This window comes from Terrapene carolina, unplaced genomic scaffold (genome assembly GCF_002925995.2).
Source record: "Terrapene carolina triunguis isolate 2854851 unplaced genomic scaffold, T_m_triunguis-2.0 Scaffold8231, whole genome shotgun sequence".
NCBI classification, from domain to species: Eukaryota; Metazoa; Chordata; order Testudines; family Emydidae; genus Terrapene; species Terrapene triunguis.
In genome coordinates this window covers 4,349-18,091 of record NW_020672582.1, presented here as the reverse complement: position 1 = coordinate 18,091, position 13,743 = coordinate 4,349, and the positions used below count along the sequence as shown (strand labels likewise).

Sequence of the window (13,743 nt, the reverse complement as noted above, 5' to 3'; positions counted from 1 at the left end):
TATTGTTAGCGCACTAGCTCAAGCAGAGCTAGCATGTGTCTGGCTACTCAAGCTGGGAAGCTTGCTCCCAGCTGCAGTGTAGACGTACCCAATGAGCCAAGGGTCTCAGAACTGACAGGACACGTCAGACAAAACTGTTGTTAATGAACAACAGACAAGGTCTCAGATCAGCCCCTAAACAGAGCCCACAAATTGCCATGAGGCAGTACCCCTAGTGATGTCACTGCAGGGAATGGGGGAGGGAGCGTCACACCAGAACATGTGTCACATAGAGAGAGGCCTGCACTGCTGCAGCCTGTCACCCGGCCTCAGACCTCCTATTTCTGTGCTGGGCAACCCCTTTGTGGTGCTGATTTGCACAAGTGTGTAACTCTAGGGTTAGTGGTTGGCAGGAGCTTAGCTGGGGAAGGGCTCTGTGGGGCTCTGTGGGGCTGTGTGGCACTGGATTTACTGTCCACCCCTAGAGATGTGGAGTCAGGTCCTGTCTTGGTTCCTAATGGAATAATGTGGGTGGTGGGGCCCATCAGAGTGCACCTCACACAGCTCATACAGGGTATAGTAGGGGTTGGAGACTCTGTTTATTCGCAGTCCAGGCCTAGACTAGCAGGGAAGGGGGCAGAGGACAGGACTGAGGAACCCTGGGCTGGGATAGCATAGTGGTTGTGGGTGGGGATTCAGAGACACCGGCGGTTCGGTCGGGAGCCCAGGGCTGGGATAGCAGGGGGCTGCAGCTGGGCCCTGAAGGGCACTGGCAGAGCTGTGTGCGTGCAGGGAGCCCAGCATCGGGATAGCAGGGATTTTGCAGGTCAGAATCGAGATGTAGCCACAGACCTTCATGAAGGAAGTTTGCCCAGCCCCTCACTAAGGGCTTGTCTACACAGCCCGTAGTTTGGCCTACGTGACTATAATTTGCAGCACACACCAAAGTGCTGCGCTGGAATAGCTCCATGTGGATGCTGGTGGTGCACACTAAATGGTACTTAGTTCGCACTGACATAGTCTTCTTCAAACATGACTCAGTTAATGTGAACTAGGAACCTTTTAGTTCACACCCAGAGCATCCACATGGGGTTGTTACAGTGCAGCTCTTTGGTGTGTGTTGCTTTTCACACCCCTGTAACCTGAACCTTTGGGCAGTGTAGACATAGTCTGAGTCCTGCCATTCCAGACGCATTAAATTCACTCTCTGTTGTTAAGAATGTGAGCTCCAAAATCTGACGTGTTTGTTTATTTCCAGGGTAGGGGGAGATGATCATGAAGGTGACTGAAGTAAGTACATTGTATGTGGTCATAGGTGCTGACTCTGTGGGTGCACCAGGGCTGGAGAACCCACGGGGTAAAATTAGTGGGTGCTGAGTACCCTCCGGCAGCCAAGCTCCCCCTTCTGCTTCCCTCCCCGCTGCGCCTCTCACCCCCTGGTGGCCCCGCTTACCAACTCCTCCCCCGCCCTCCCAGCACTTCCAGAGCACTGCGAACAGCTGATTTGTGGCATTTGGGAAGCTCTGGAAGGGAGGGGGAGGAGCAGGGACTGGGTGCACTTGGGGAGGAGGCAGGGAAGAGGTGGGGCGGGGGGGTGGGTTTGGGGGCAGGGGTGTGGTGGGGGCGGGGCAGGGACTTGGGGGAAAGGTTGGAATGGGGGCGGGGTGGGGGCGGAGCTGAGGAGGGAAGAGGCAGGGCGGGGGCTTGTGGGAAGGGGCAGAGTGAGGGTGGGGCCTGGGTCAGAGGCGGGAGTCAAGCATCCCCAGGCTAGAGGGGAAGACGGCGCCTATGTATGTGGTGATATTTCTATCTCATTATAGTATAGAAGCACAGACACACGGTTACTAGGGGTTTAGTCAAGTACCTGCTTCCCAGGTCTTCTTCTCACTCTCTGAAATGGGGAAGAGAAAAGCGTTAGACCCAGAGACACACACTGGGTGGTGCTGTACACTCCCTAATGACTGGGGTTAGTCACAGACATCCCACACCCACACTCCAAGCCCTAGAGCTGGAGCCGGCAGGTTTGACAGGAGCAGGGCTGGCAATCAGTGATATGCACCAACACGCAGAAGACACGGGGAGTCTCTCACTCCTTAGCCCTACACACACACTTGCACCAATTTAACTAATTAGGTTTTAAAACATGCCTTGAATTAAACTGGGGCAGGGCTGTGTGTGACGCAGGCCTGGGACTGGTGCAGCAGGGCTAGTAGAACAATGGGATGGGGTCACTTACTCCACAGCGACCCCTGTGGCTGGTTACAGAACAGCACTAATTGCTAGGGGAGACCCATCCAGCCCTCCATAGATGGAGGAATGGTGGCTACAAGGGGACATGGCAGAGGGCAAAGGAAATGAAAGAGGGGGGGATCCTCAGGGCTCTTCCACACTGTGATTGCCCTGAGAACCCCGTGCTGGGACATTCTCCTCACCTTTCATCTATATCTCCCTGTGTGTCTGTGCACTGCCCAGCAGAATGGGTCAGCACATAAGGACATAAGAACATAAGAATGGCCCTACTGGGTCAGACCAAGGGTCCATCTAGCTCCGTATCCTGTCTTCCGACAGTGGCCAGTGCCAGGTGCCCCAGAGGGAATGAACAGAACAGGTTATCATCAAGTGATCCACTCAGCACCATCACAATGCAAACCAATATTGTTATTAAATATGGAAAAGTTCACAGTGGAATAAATTAGACGTGGACTTTTTTAAAAAAGTTGCTGCTGTGTCTAATAGCACAGTTCAAGGGAGTGAATGTCACAGAATCATAGAGTTTCAGGCCAGAAGGAACCATTAGGTCATCTGCTCTGACCCTCTGCAGAGCACAGCCCAGAGAATCTCACCCAGTTCCTGTTTCACTGAGCCCAATAACTCAGGTTTAGCTACAGCAGCTTCCAGAAAGGTGCCCAGTCTGGATCTGACCCTATCAAGAGATGGAGAATTCACCACTGCCCTGGCGAGCTTGTTCCAGTGATTAATCACCCTCCCTGTGTCCTGTGCATTCAACAGTCACAGGGATGGAATCATCTCACAGAGCGTCATTGACCTTGCCATGTCTTTTCCTTTAAGGAGAAGAGAACCACTGAACAATTGTCCAGAGTTAGTAGGACAGAATCTGACCCAGATTTGTTACTGCAGGCCTGTGTCTCTGCCCCACCCACGTGCAGGGAATCTCACAAGCACGGACCCTTGGGTATCCACTGCAAAATACACATTTGCCAACCTGTTAGCATCAGGGTGTGTGAGAATTTGGGGGAGATGAGGAATCACTAGGCAGAGACCTCCCGGCTCCGTCCCTTTCATTGCACTGAGCTCATAGATAACACCAAGCATCACATTGCTCAGACATCTCAACAGACAGAGCAAGAGACAGAGCAGGAGACCTACCAAGAAGTAACAGAACCTCCTCTTTAGAGCGTTTCTTCAGAGAGGCCTTTCGCTTCGCTGTGAGACAGAGAATCAGACATTACAGTGAGACAGGGAAGGAAGGGGAAACACTGAGCAATACGCTAATACAGGTGGAGCTGGGGACCCCAGTGTATTTGTTAGTCTGGTTGTTTCCTAAAACCAACGCAAGGTAAGTATCTGAACAATAAGATGCTCCCATGTCCCAGCCCAGTGCCCTCTAGGGCTGGGTTCTAAACATGCAGATAACACATTCCCAATACCTGCAAATCCAAGATACGCACAGGCTCCAGCAGCAATGAGAACCAGAGTGAACATCACCCAGAATGCAGCCAGCCAGGGAGAAACACGAGGGAAGATGTCACCTGGCAAACAGAGAGCACAGTGTGTGAGGAGCACGGTCCCATCCTAGAGCTGGAGAATGGGGTTTGCCACTTGGGTTGACAGCTGAGTCCTGGCTCAGGGAGCCCAGAATTCCATGGGAATGAAGGACGCAACCCCTTCATGCTCAAATCACAGCCACATATGGAGCCATTGAAACCGGAGAAGCCAGCACAACATCAGTTCCAAGAACCAGGACTCTGCTTTGCCCAAATCCCTCCCACTGCTACAAGCCAACAGCCAGCAGTTCTGTGCCCAGTCCTGCCTGCACCAGCTGGCTGTTCGGATGGTCATTGTCACACAGCTCCCAGTTCTCAGTCACCACGTCCAGTCCAGATAATTTCAGCAAAGAACATTTTTTCCTAGTTGGCCCCAGTGTGTTATGAGTTGATGGAATCATAGATGTTAAGGCCCAAAGGGGCCATTATGACCATCTAGTCTGACCTACTGTATAACCCAGGCCAGACACCCTCCTGCAGTGATCCCTGAATCCAGTCCAGAACTTTTTATCCAGTCACAGTGGATCTTATAGAAAGAGACGCCTAGTTTGGGTTAAAGATTCCAAGTAATGGAGAATCCATTACATCTCTAGGTCACTTGTTCCAATGGTTAAGTCCCCTCACTGTTAAAAATTTGCACCTTATTTCTAGTCTGAATTTGTCTAGCTTCAACTTCCAGCCATCAGACCTATCAACTGTCAGAAATCTCTCTGTGTAGATACTTACAGACTGTGATCAAGTCACCTTTTAACCTTCCCTTGAATAAGCTCTATAACTTGAGCCCTATGTTTCTGACTGTGAGGCAGGTTTTCAGACCTCTGGTTGTTTTTGTAGTTATTTTCTGAGCAATTTCCAATTTCCAATTTGTCAGCTTCCCATTTGAAAGTGTGGACACCAGAACATGGCTAACACCATGCACAAAGGTGATGTCACCTACTTTCCCCTGCTAGCTATTCTCATTTATACATACAAGGATTGTGTTCACCATCTTAGCTCCAGCATCGGTCTGGGAGCTCATGTTCAAGTCCTTTTCACTGCTTTCCAGGATACAGTCTCCCATCCTGTAAGTGTGACCTATATTCTTTGTTCATAGATGTGTGACCTTGCATTTGGCCATGTTGAAATACATGTTTGACAAAATGGGAATTTTTGTTCAGGCCATTGCACTGGTCCTGTAGATCCATGACAGCATGTTGTTAGTGTGAAACCACCTTACCACGCAATCCAGGTCAGTCTGTAGTACTGACCTGTCCCCATCATTATGTACCACTCCACCAATTTTTTACATTTCCTTCTAGCTCACTGATAAAGCTATTGAATTGCATTGGCCCAGAACAGATCCCTGTGTTTCACTAGAAACATCCCCATTGGAGGATGATTCACCATTACAATTACTTTGAGATCTATCAGTTAGCCAGTTTTTAATCCATTTAATGTAGGCTACCTTGATTTTGTACAGTGCTAATTTTTATCAGAGTTTCATGCAGAACTAAGCCATACCCATTACAGAGTCTGAGACCTGGTCTACACTACAAAGTTAGATTGGCTTAATTACATCGTTAAGGGCTGTGAAAAATTTCTCTCCCTGTGCAATGTATTCAAGCCAAACTAAGCTCCTGTGTAGACACAACAAGGTCAATGGAAGAGTTCTTCTATCAACCAAGCTACCATATCTCAGAGAGATGGATTTATTACAGCCACAGAAGGACTCCTTCTACCACTGTAGTAAGTGTTTACACTACCACATTGCTGCTGTAGCGTTTCTAGTGTAGACACAGCCTGAGTCTATGGCCTTGTCTACACTACGAAATTAGGTCGATTTTATAGAAGTTGATTTTTAGAAACCGATTTTATACAGTCGATTGCGTATGTCCACATTAAGCGCAATAAGTTGGCAGAGTGCATCCTCACTACCATGGCTAGCATCGTCTTACAGAGCGGTGCACTGTGGGTAGCTATCCCACAGTTCCCGCAGTCTCCGCTGCCCATTGGAATTCTGGGTTAAGCTCCCAATGCCTGATGAGGCAAAAACATTGTCGCAGGTGGTTTTGGGTACATGTCTTCAGGCCCCACTCCCTCCCTCCCTCCCTCCTTGAAAGCAACGGCAGACAATCGTTTCGCGCCTTTTTTCGTGGGTTACCCATGCAGACGCCATACCACGGCAAGCATGGAGCCCGCTCAGCTCAACGTCACCGTACGTCTCCTGGGTGCTGCTGGCAGATGTGATACTGCATTGCTACACAGCAGCAGCTCCTTGCCTTTGCGGCAGACGGTGCAGTAGGACTGATAGCTGTCGTACGTCTCCTGGGTGCTCCTGGCAGACCTCGGTGAGACATGGCTATCCTCCTCTTAGAGCACTGAATGGGAGCCAGAGACTCTAGATCATTCTCTTCTTTAAGTTTCGTCTCATGGAGATTCAGTCCTGCCTGGAATATCATGCGAGCTGGAGGCTTCTGCCTCAGGCAGCACTGCACGGTCACATCTACCCCAGCCTACCCCTTGCTCCCATGGCTCATGAAGCCTGGACAGTAGTAAGGAGCAGTTCAACTATAGTCTGAGCAAGTGCAGAATGGTGGTAGAATGTGCCTTTGGACATTTAAAAGCTCGCTGGCGCTGTTTGCTGATTAGGTCAGACCTCAGCACAACCAACATTCCCATTGTTATTGCTGCTTGCTGTGTGCTCCATAATATTTGTGAGAGTAAGGGGGAGACGTTTATGGTGGGGTGGGAGGTTGAGGCAAATCGCCTGGAGTCCGATTTTGAGCAGCCAGACACAAGGGCGATTAGAAGAGCACAGCACGGCATGCTGCGCATCAGAGACGCTTTGAAAACCAGTTTCATGACTGGCCAGGCTTCGGTGCGACAGTTGTGTGTGTTTCTCCTTGATGCAAACCCACCCCCTTTGTTGATTTTAAGTTCCTGTAAGCCAACCACCCTCCCACCTTCGAAATAAAGTAACTATTGTTTTGAAACCATGCATTCTTTCTTTATTAATTAAAAAAAATGAGATAATGGACAAGGTAGCCTGGGTGGGGTGGGGGAGGAGGGAAGAACAAGGCCACATTGCTTATTGTAGCCACACTAAATATCAAACTGTTTGAATGACAGCCTTCTGCTGCTTGGGCCATCCTCTGCAGTGGAGTGGCTGGGTGCCCGGAGCCTCCCCACCGTGTTCTTGGGCGTCTAGGTGAGGAGGCTATGGAACATGGGGAGGAGGGTAGGCGGTTATACAGTGGATGCAGCGGGGGTCTGTGCTCTTGTTGGCTTTCCTGCAGCTCCAACAGATGCTTCATCATGTCCGTTTGCTCCCCCAACAGACGCTTCATCATGTCTGTTTGCTCCCCCATTAGCCTCAGCATCGCGTCCTGCCTCGCTCTTCGCACTCACTTAATTCTTTCCTGGCCTCTGCTACTGAATGCCTCCATGCATTAAGCTGTGCCCTATCAGTGCAGGAGGACTGCATGAGCTCGGCAAACATGTCATCACGAGTGCGTTTTTTCACCTTCTAATCTGTGATAACCTCAGGGACGGAGATGATGGGGGAGCATAGAAACATTCTATGCTCTACGATTCTGCGGGGACTGCATGGTCACCTGTGCTGCTGAGTGCTGCTGAGTTTGCCATGCTGACCAAACAGGAAATGAAATTCAAAAGTTCCCGGGGCTTTTCCTGTGTACCTGGCTAGTGCATCGGATTTCAAAGTGCTGTCCAGAGCGGTCACAATGGAGCGCTCTGGGATAGCTCACGGAGGCCAATACCGTTGATTTGCGTCCGCACTACCCCAAATTCGACCCAGCAAGGTCGATTTTAGCGCTACTCCCCTCGTCGGGGAGGAGTACAGAAGTGGATTTTAAGAGCCCTTTAGGTCGACGGAACGGGATTGGTTGTGTGGATGCAGTCATTTTTAAATCGACCTAACACAGCTAAATTCGACCTAACCCCATAGTGTAGACCAAGGCTATATCAGCACAGTTACCTTTATCAACCAAAAGCACCATCTCCTCCAAGAACGATATCGAGTTCATTTCACAAGACTCAGCCCAGCTCCTGACAGGCAGTTTGTCCAGATCATAGAAACCTCCATCACTATTGGCCCCACAAATTGGCTTAGAAGGACATTTCCTGTCTCAGTACCAGAAATAGGCCCTAGCTGAGTGCAATTCCCAAGTGACTCAGGCCGCATACTTCTATGGTGACCCCTGAAAGCCTTGGTGGAGCCCTACATATAACTAAAAGTGTGAATCAAAGGCTGTGAACCAGAGTAGACTGGGCCTTGGAAAAATAACAACACACCAGGTAAGCACATTCCTGACTGGAGAGGATGGTGCAAAAACACAACAGATCTCTCAAGTAACTATGTAAACACTTTCCTAGGAGATGATACAGGAGCACACTGACCCCTTGTAGGATAATGATGGGATGACAGGATAATGGATAAGGATTGGTCACCACCCATGTCTGGAGTGAAATATGTAACTTGTTTGTAGGAGAAGTCATAGAAGGGGCATCTTTGTACTAGTCTAGAGGGCAGCATCCAGGTGCACTGACTGAGCAGGTACCATGTCGCAAGCACACATGTGTTACTGTAACTGTAGCTCCTATGAGCCACTAGTACCATGCTTTGTTGACCATAAACCTGGCTGAGCACCTTCAACACCGAATGGAGCCTGTGCTCTTTTGGATGAATAACATTGACATCTGTGGAACTGACATGCTGCTCCAACTTAAGAGCATCCGTGGAACTTCAAGAACAGCAACGCTGGCAGCAATAACAACTTAGCAGCCTTAACAACGCTGGGCAGTACTAACAACCACCCCTTCTGCATGGAGGGGACTCACCTGAGAGGTGAATGGCAGATCGTTGCTCAGTCTCCAGCAGGCCATTCCGCACTATGCAGCTGATGTCTCCATTCTCTTCTCCTTCTGTGACAGTGACGTGACTCACAACACTATACAGGTTCTCCCTGTCCTGAATCACGTTGGTCACAATCTCCATTGCGAGGTTCTGCTGGTTCTTTCCAACCCAATGGAGTTCAGGTTTGGGGAACCAGCCTGCGGTTCTACAGGCCAGACCAATCCCCTGGCCCTGGGGGCCCAGCACGTCAATGAACACTGGAGCCACTGCTGCAGGGAGAGATGGAGAGTGTGTGTATCAGGCAATTGTATCTTTGGTAGCACCATGTGATTCCCCAGCTACCTCTGGGTATAGGGGGCTGTGACTGGAAAGTTCCATTCCCATATGGGCAAAGCCTCCCTGGGTCCCCTCCCCTTGATGACAGGGGAAATTAAATAATATAATCTTGCATTTCCATAGAGCACTGTGCCCTGCAGGCTCACTGAGAACGTGCAGGGTGAAACTGCTACACAGATGTTGGTGTCACTAGGCATAGCTACCAGGTAACTCGGGAGAGTGGAAGGCCAAAAGTGCCGATGAAGCTCTTCTGCTCTGGGCCTACCTGAACCACAGAACCCCATCTTGTGAACTCTCACCTATTTTCATGCTAATTGCCTTGATGCTGAAGCAGAATATGTAATGGTCAGCTTTTCTAGTAGATGGCTGCAGTTTCACTCACACTAGTAGAAATAGTAGAGATAAAGAAGCGAGGGAAGGGAGGGGGTAGTTAGTTTGCAGGCGTCTAAACCCAAGGTCACAGATATGCATAAGACTGGGAAAGTTTTCTCACAAGCTTATGTAGAGCTTATTGTAACTTTTGTCTGAAAGGGAGGGGTAAGGGGGAAAAGCCAGACAAAGAGATGTATGCAAACGGTTTGGAGTATAAAAGGTAAAATTTGTTTGTATTTGTTGCACTTGATTTGAGACATGCTGGTCTCCTAGTGCCATTTCAGAGCTCTGAAATAAACTTGGCTTGCTTTCTCCCCTCGGTGTCTTTATTGGTGCCAAGCACACCGGGCAACGAACCACTGTTGTCCCCTCGAGCCCTTTGGGCTGGCAACACAGAGATCACTGCACCAGCTGCTGAAATGCAGCCACTTCTGGGAAGGAGCCCAGCAACTGTCAGAATCACTACACTTCAGTACAGAGCAGGAAGTGGTGGATGGTGACACTGCCTACATCACTGCTACAACTCCTCCTGTGCCACCCTCCTAATACTGTCCCCTCTGGTGTTCTTCTCCCGCACTGATAACAGAGCCCCAGGCCAAGCCACCCTTTATGCTTGGATTTCCCTCTCTCTGTGCTGCACACAACCACCCTCCCCTCATTTCAATCTCTCCCTAAAAGCAGACGTGTCCTGCGGATCCTTTGCACTAGGAGCCACTGAAGATGGGAGATGATTTAAAACAACCTCAATGCTCTGCATTATCACAGGAGCTTGATGTTTCTGAACTGTATTGTCTGGGGCTACGTTACTCAGTGAGGTAAATGGCCAGAGACCGTCCCTTCCACTGCCCTTGTGCAGCACTGAAGTCGGGGTCAGTGCCCAGGGAATAACAAACAATATCCCAGCCCTTGGAAACTGCAGGGGGAGTTTTAGGGAGACCGAATATAATTGTCACCTGACCTTGGATTTGGGCAGAACATGGGGGTAAATGTCCCACTCCCTCGAACAGCACCACAATGAGCATGAGAGCTGAGGACTGCAGCTCTAAATCTCATTGAAATTAGGTCATTTAATGCAGCACTGACCCTGCTAGCACCACAGTGGGGGTCAGCACTGAGTGCGAGGGGAAAGTGCCCCCTACTGAGTCCTGCACACAGCTCCCTGCAGCACAGGACCCTAGGTGCCATGCTGGGCTAAGTGATGGGGTGCCCCCAGGGGTACAGGGTGCTCTGGCTGCCCAGGCTGAGCATCCCCCAGTGCTGCATCTCACCTGCAACCTGTAGCTCAGTGATGGCTTCCTGGGTCCATTCTGGGTTCCTCACAAGACACTGGTATTTCCCGTCATCTGACACTTGGAGCCGTTTCAGCTTCAGTGAGACGTTCCCACTGCTGAACTCCTGCGGGAACAGCTCCGTCCGGGTCTGGTAACCCTCCCCTGGCAGGTCCTGGGTACCCTCATCCGAATACTTGTGAACTGGGATAAATCCTGATCCAGTTTTCCTCCACAGCACTTCCATGCTGGGCAGCCGGGCCGGGGGTGAGAGCTGGCAGGGTAACACCACATCCTGGCCAACTACCCCCATCACAGGGCGCGGGGAGCCAGCCAGGAAGAACTTCTCTGGAACAGAAAACCCCAGGAGCAGACTGAGTGAGAGGAAGGAGGAGAGGGCGTCACTGAGCCAGTGCCCAGCCGTACAGATGCACAGTGAGTGAAAGAGGAGGGGGCATTGCTGAGCTAAACAGAATTCCCTCAGTTGTGCATTGCTCGTAGCAGAAGGTTCCCAAGGTCGAGTCATGTGTAGCTTAACTGAATTACTCTCGGTGTGGATGCAGGGCAGTGCAGCCAGATCACAGCTGGCACAAATTAGTCCTCCAATGCTGTCCTCCAATCCCCTGGAAACTCCTCCAACCTACCTATACTCTGTTGGCAAGGAATAGCCCTAGCCGGAAGCCACCTGCCACTTCATAGTGCCCTGCACAGCCCCATGGCACCCAGTTACGAGCTCTTTCCAGTGCGAGCAACTTCTTTGATGGACCAGTTTCAGAGCTACGTAGCCCCACAATGGCTGCTGAGAGGCCACCTCAGAGGGCTTCTGCCTGGCCTGAGGGTATGGGGTCTTTGATGGCCCTTTGGACATCCCTGCCATGGACTCAATACCCCAAACAGAAACTGGCTTAGATGAGGAGTCACCCTTCTGGAGATCGGTGTCTGGGGGGGAATTAAGCATGTGAAGGTTATTTATGTGATGTCTGCACAATAGCTGTGTCTGAAGCACTGGTGCCCAAACTTCTCCTGTCGTGCCCCCCTACCAGTAATGGAATCTCTTCACACTGCCCTCCATTACTGCACAGCCAAGACTTTCTCAGTTTGGGCTGAAGGGTGAGCGGGGGGCAGAACTGGGGGTGAGAATGGAGCTGGGGCTAGAGGTGAAGCTGGCCTAGGGTGGAGAGGGAATGATGGGAGAGTTGGGCTGGAGGCAGAGCAGGGGGTGGAGTGGAGCTGCAGCTGGGCCTGGAGCTCTGCTAGGGTTGGGGGCTGGAGCTGTGGCTGGGGTCAGAGCTGTGCTGGGGGTGGAGCTGGGTTGGGGGTGGAGCTGGAGCTGAAGCTGGTATCAGAGCTGGGCTGGGAGCAGAGCAGGGAGCATAGTGGAACTGTAGCTGGGGCTGGGGCAGAGGGTGAGTGGAGCTGTGGCTGAGGTCAGAGCTTTTCTGGGGGCACTCCCTCCCTATCCCCCAAGGGGGCCGACCTGAGCCCCGCTGCCCTTCCCCGAACGTTCCTTCACACCCTCCTAGGGACCATGCCCCACAGTTTGGGAATGACTGGTCTGAAGGGTCTCCACACTCGTCTGTCCCACCATAGGTCAATTGTAGAGCAATTGGTGCCAAGCTGCATCACCTGACACTCACTGTGTGGCTACAGGAGGAGGGATAAGAGTGAGATTTTGAAAGCCACCAAGGAGATTTTCATACTAAGTGTTGCCAGCTCTTGGGCTACTATGTGTGTTTCATAAACCCCAGCTCCTGGAGGCATGGGATTCTATGAGAATCTCAGCTTTCATGTAAAACAAAAGTCAGTTTCTAGCTCTAGTGGTTGCAGAGAAAAGCTTGAAAATGTGACCTGTGTGACCAAAGGCTCAAAAAAGGAAGGGGAATAAGAACCAAGGGAGGAGTCACTGGGCCTCTGATGCCCCTACCCAGCCCAGCAGGGGGCAGCGTACATGGGGGACAGGGAGGGAAATAATTGGGATTCAAACGCTTTTACCAGAGAGAGAACACAGTGCCAGGAGGAGGATCCCCAGGCTGCACACACAGAGTCGCCACCACGTCGCCATGGGGACACCCCGGGCAGGGACCTGTAAGGAGAGAGCAGGGGATGGTTAACACTCCCCAGACTGCATCTGACCTGACCCACTCTGCTCCCAGGCAGAGCAGCTCCCCAGGGACAGGAGAGGATTTCACCCCACCCAGGCTGCTCTGCCGCCTGCCCAGGCCTGGCACTAGGAATTTCCACCCCCAGACAGTGCTGGGTATCCATCCCCATTTCCTCCCCTCGTCGGTTCTCTAATCAGCCACTGGTGCAGGTGCCCCCGATTCCAGTGCAGGGGAAGCCTGCAGCAGAGCAGGGCAGGGCCACCTCTGAGCTAACCCCCGTGGTACCCAGACCGTTGTCCCGCTGCAGAAGGGGCCTGGCTGTGCCTACCTCCAGCTGGGACAACACAGCCAATGCGTGACCCGGGGCTCTCCACAGCTCATTGCATGGGGCTCTACAGGGTGAGCTAAAGAGCCAGGCTGTGCAGCTGGGGCTGTGACAGACTCACATGCTGTGTGGATCAGGCCCAGAGGGACCCGTCTCACACCCTGGTCAGTGGGTGACACCTGGGCACCTTTCTACAGATCAGCTTGCCCAGAAGCCACCAACCTCTGTAAGTGACGCTGCTAAGGGACAGGGATGGGGCTGGCAGTGGCTGTGACAGACACCAGGGGGAGCTGTCAGATACCTGCTCCCCTTCCTCTGACATCAACAGAAGACCATCACATCAGTAGACATTACAAGAAGATACACTGAGGGTCAGCAGGGGCCATCTCAGCTCTGCTCAGAGCCTCAGACATTCTCCCCCCAATTCTCCAGCCTGTGTACACGGGGTCAGACTGGATGGACACAATGGGCTCTTCTGCCCTTAACGTTTGTCAATCTATTTCTGTTTCACTTCCAGCTCCCTCCAAGCCTGTCCATCAAGCATTGAAATCTGCAGAGCCAGTGCTAGGCATAAGCAGACTAAACAATTGCTTAGGGACCCGAGTAGCTCAAGGGGGCACCCTATTTGCTTTTTATTATAAGAACCTGCCTGTTTTAGTATGGGAGGGGGGATATTCCTGCTTAGGGCCCCCAGTGTGCTAGCATCAGCTTTGAAAAACGA

At 51.5% G+C, this 13,743-nt stretch overlaps 1 protein-coding gene across 1 annotated transcript; it reads right to left on the bottom strand.

The window, feature by feature from the left end:
• Positions 1-1,843: 1,843 nt before the first annotated feature.
• Positions 1,844-10,943, bottom strand: LOC115271415 (butyrophilin subfamily 3 member A2-like; the record flags this gene model as incomplete). The annotated part of the gene is made up of 5 exons (XM_029913897.1): positions 1,844-1,870; positions 3,367-3,423; positions 3,648-3,749; positions 8,604-8,888; positions 10,596-10,943. Coding segments are annotated over 5 exons (819 nt in total), but the record flags the coding sequence as incomplete, so codon positions are not given.
• Between the last annotated feature and the right edge of the window lie 2,800 nt (positions 10,944-13,743).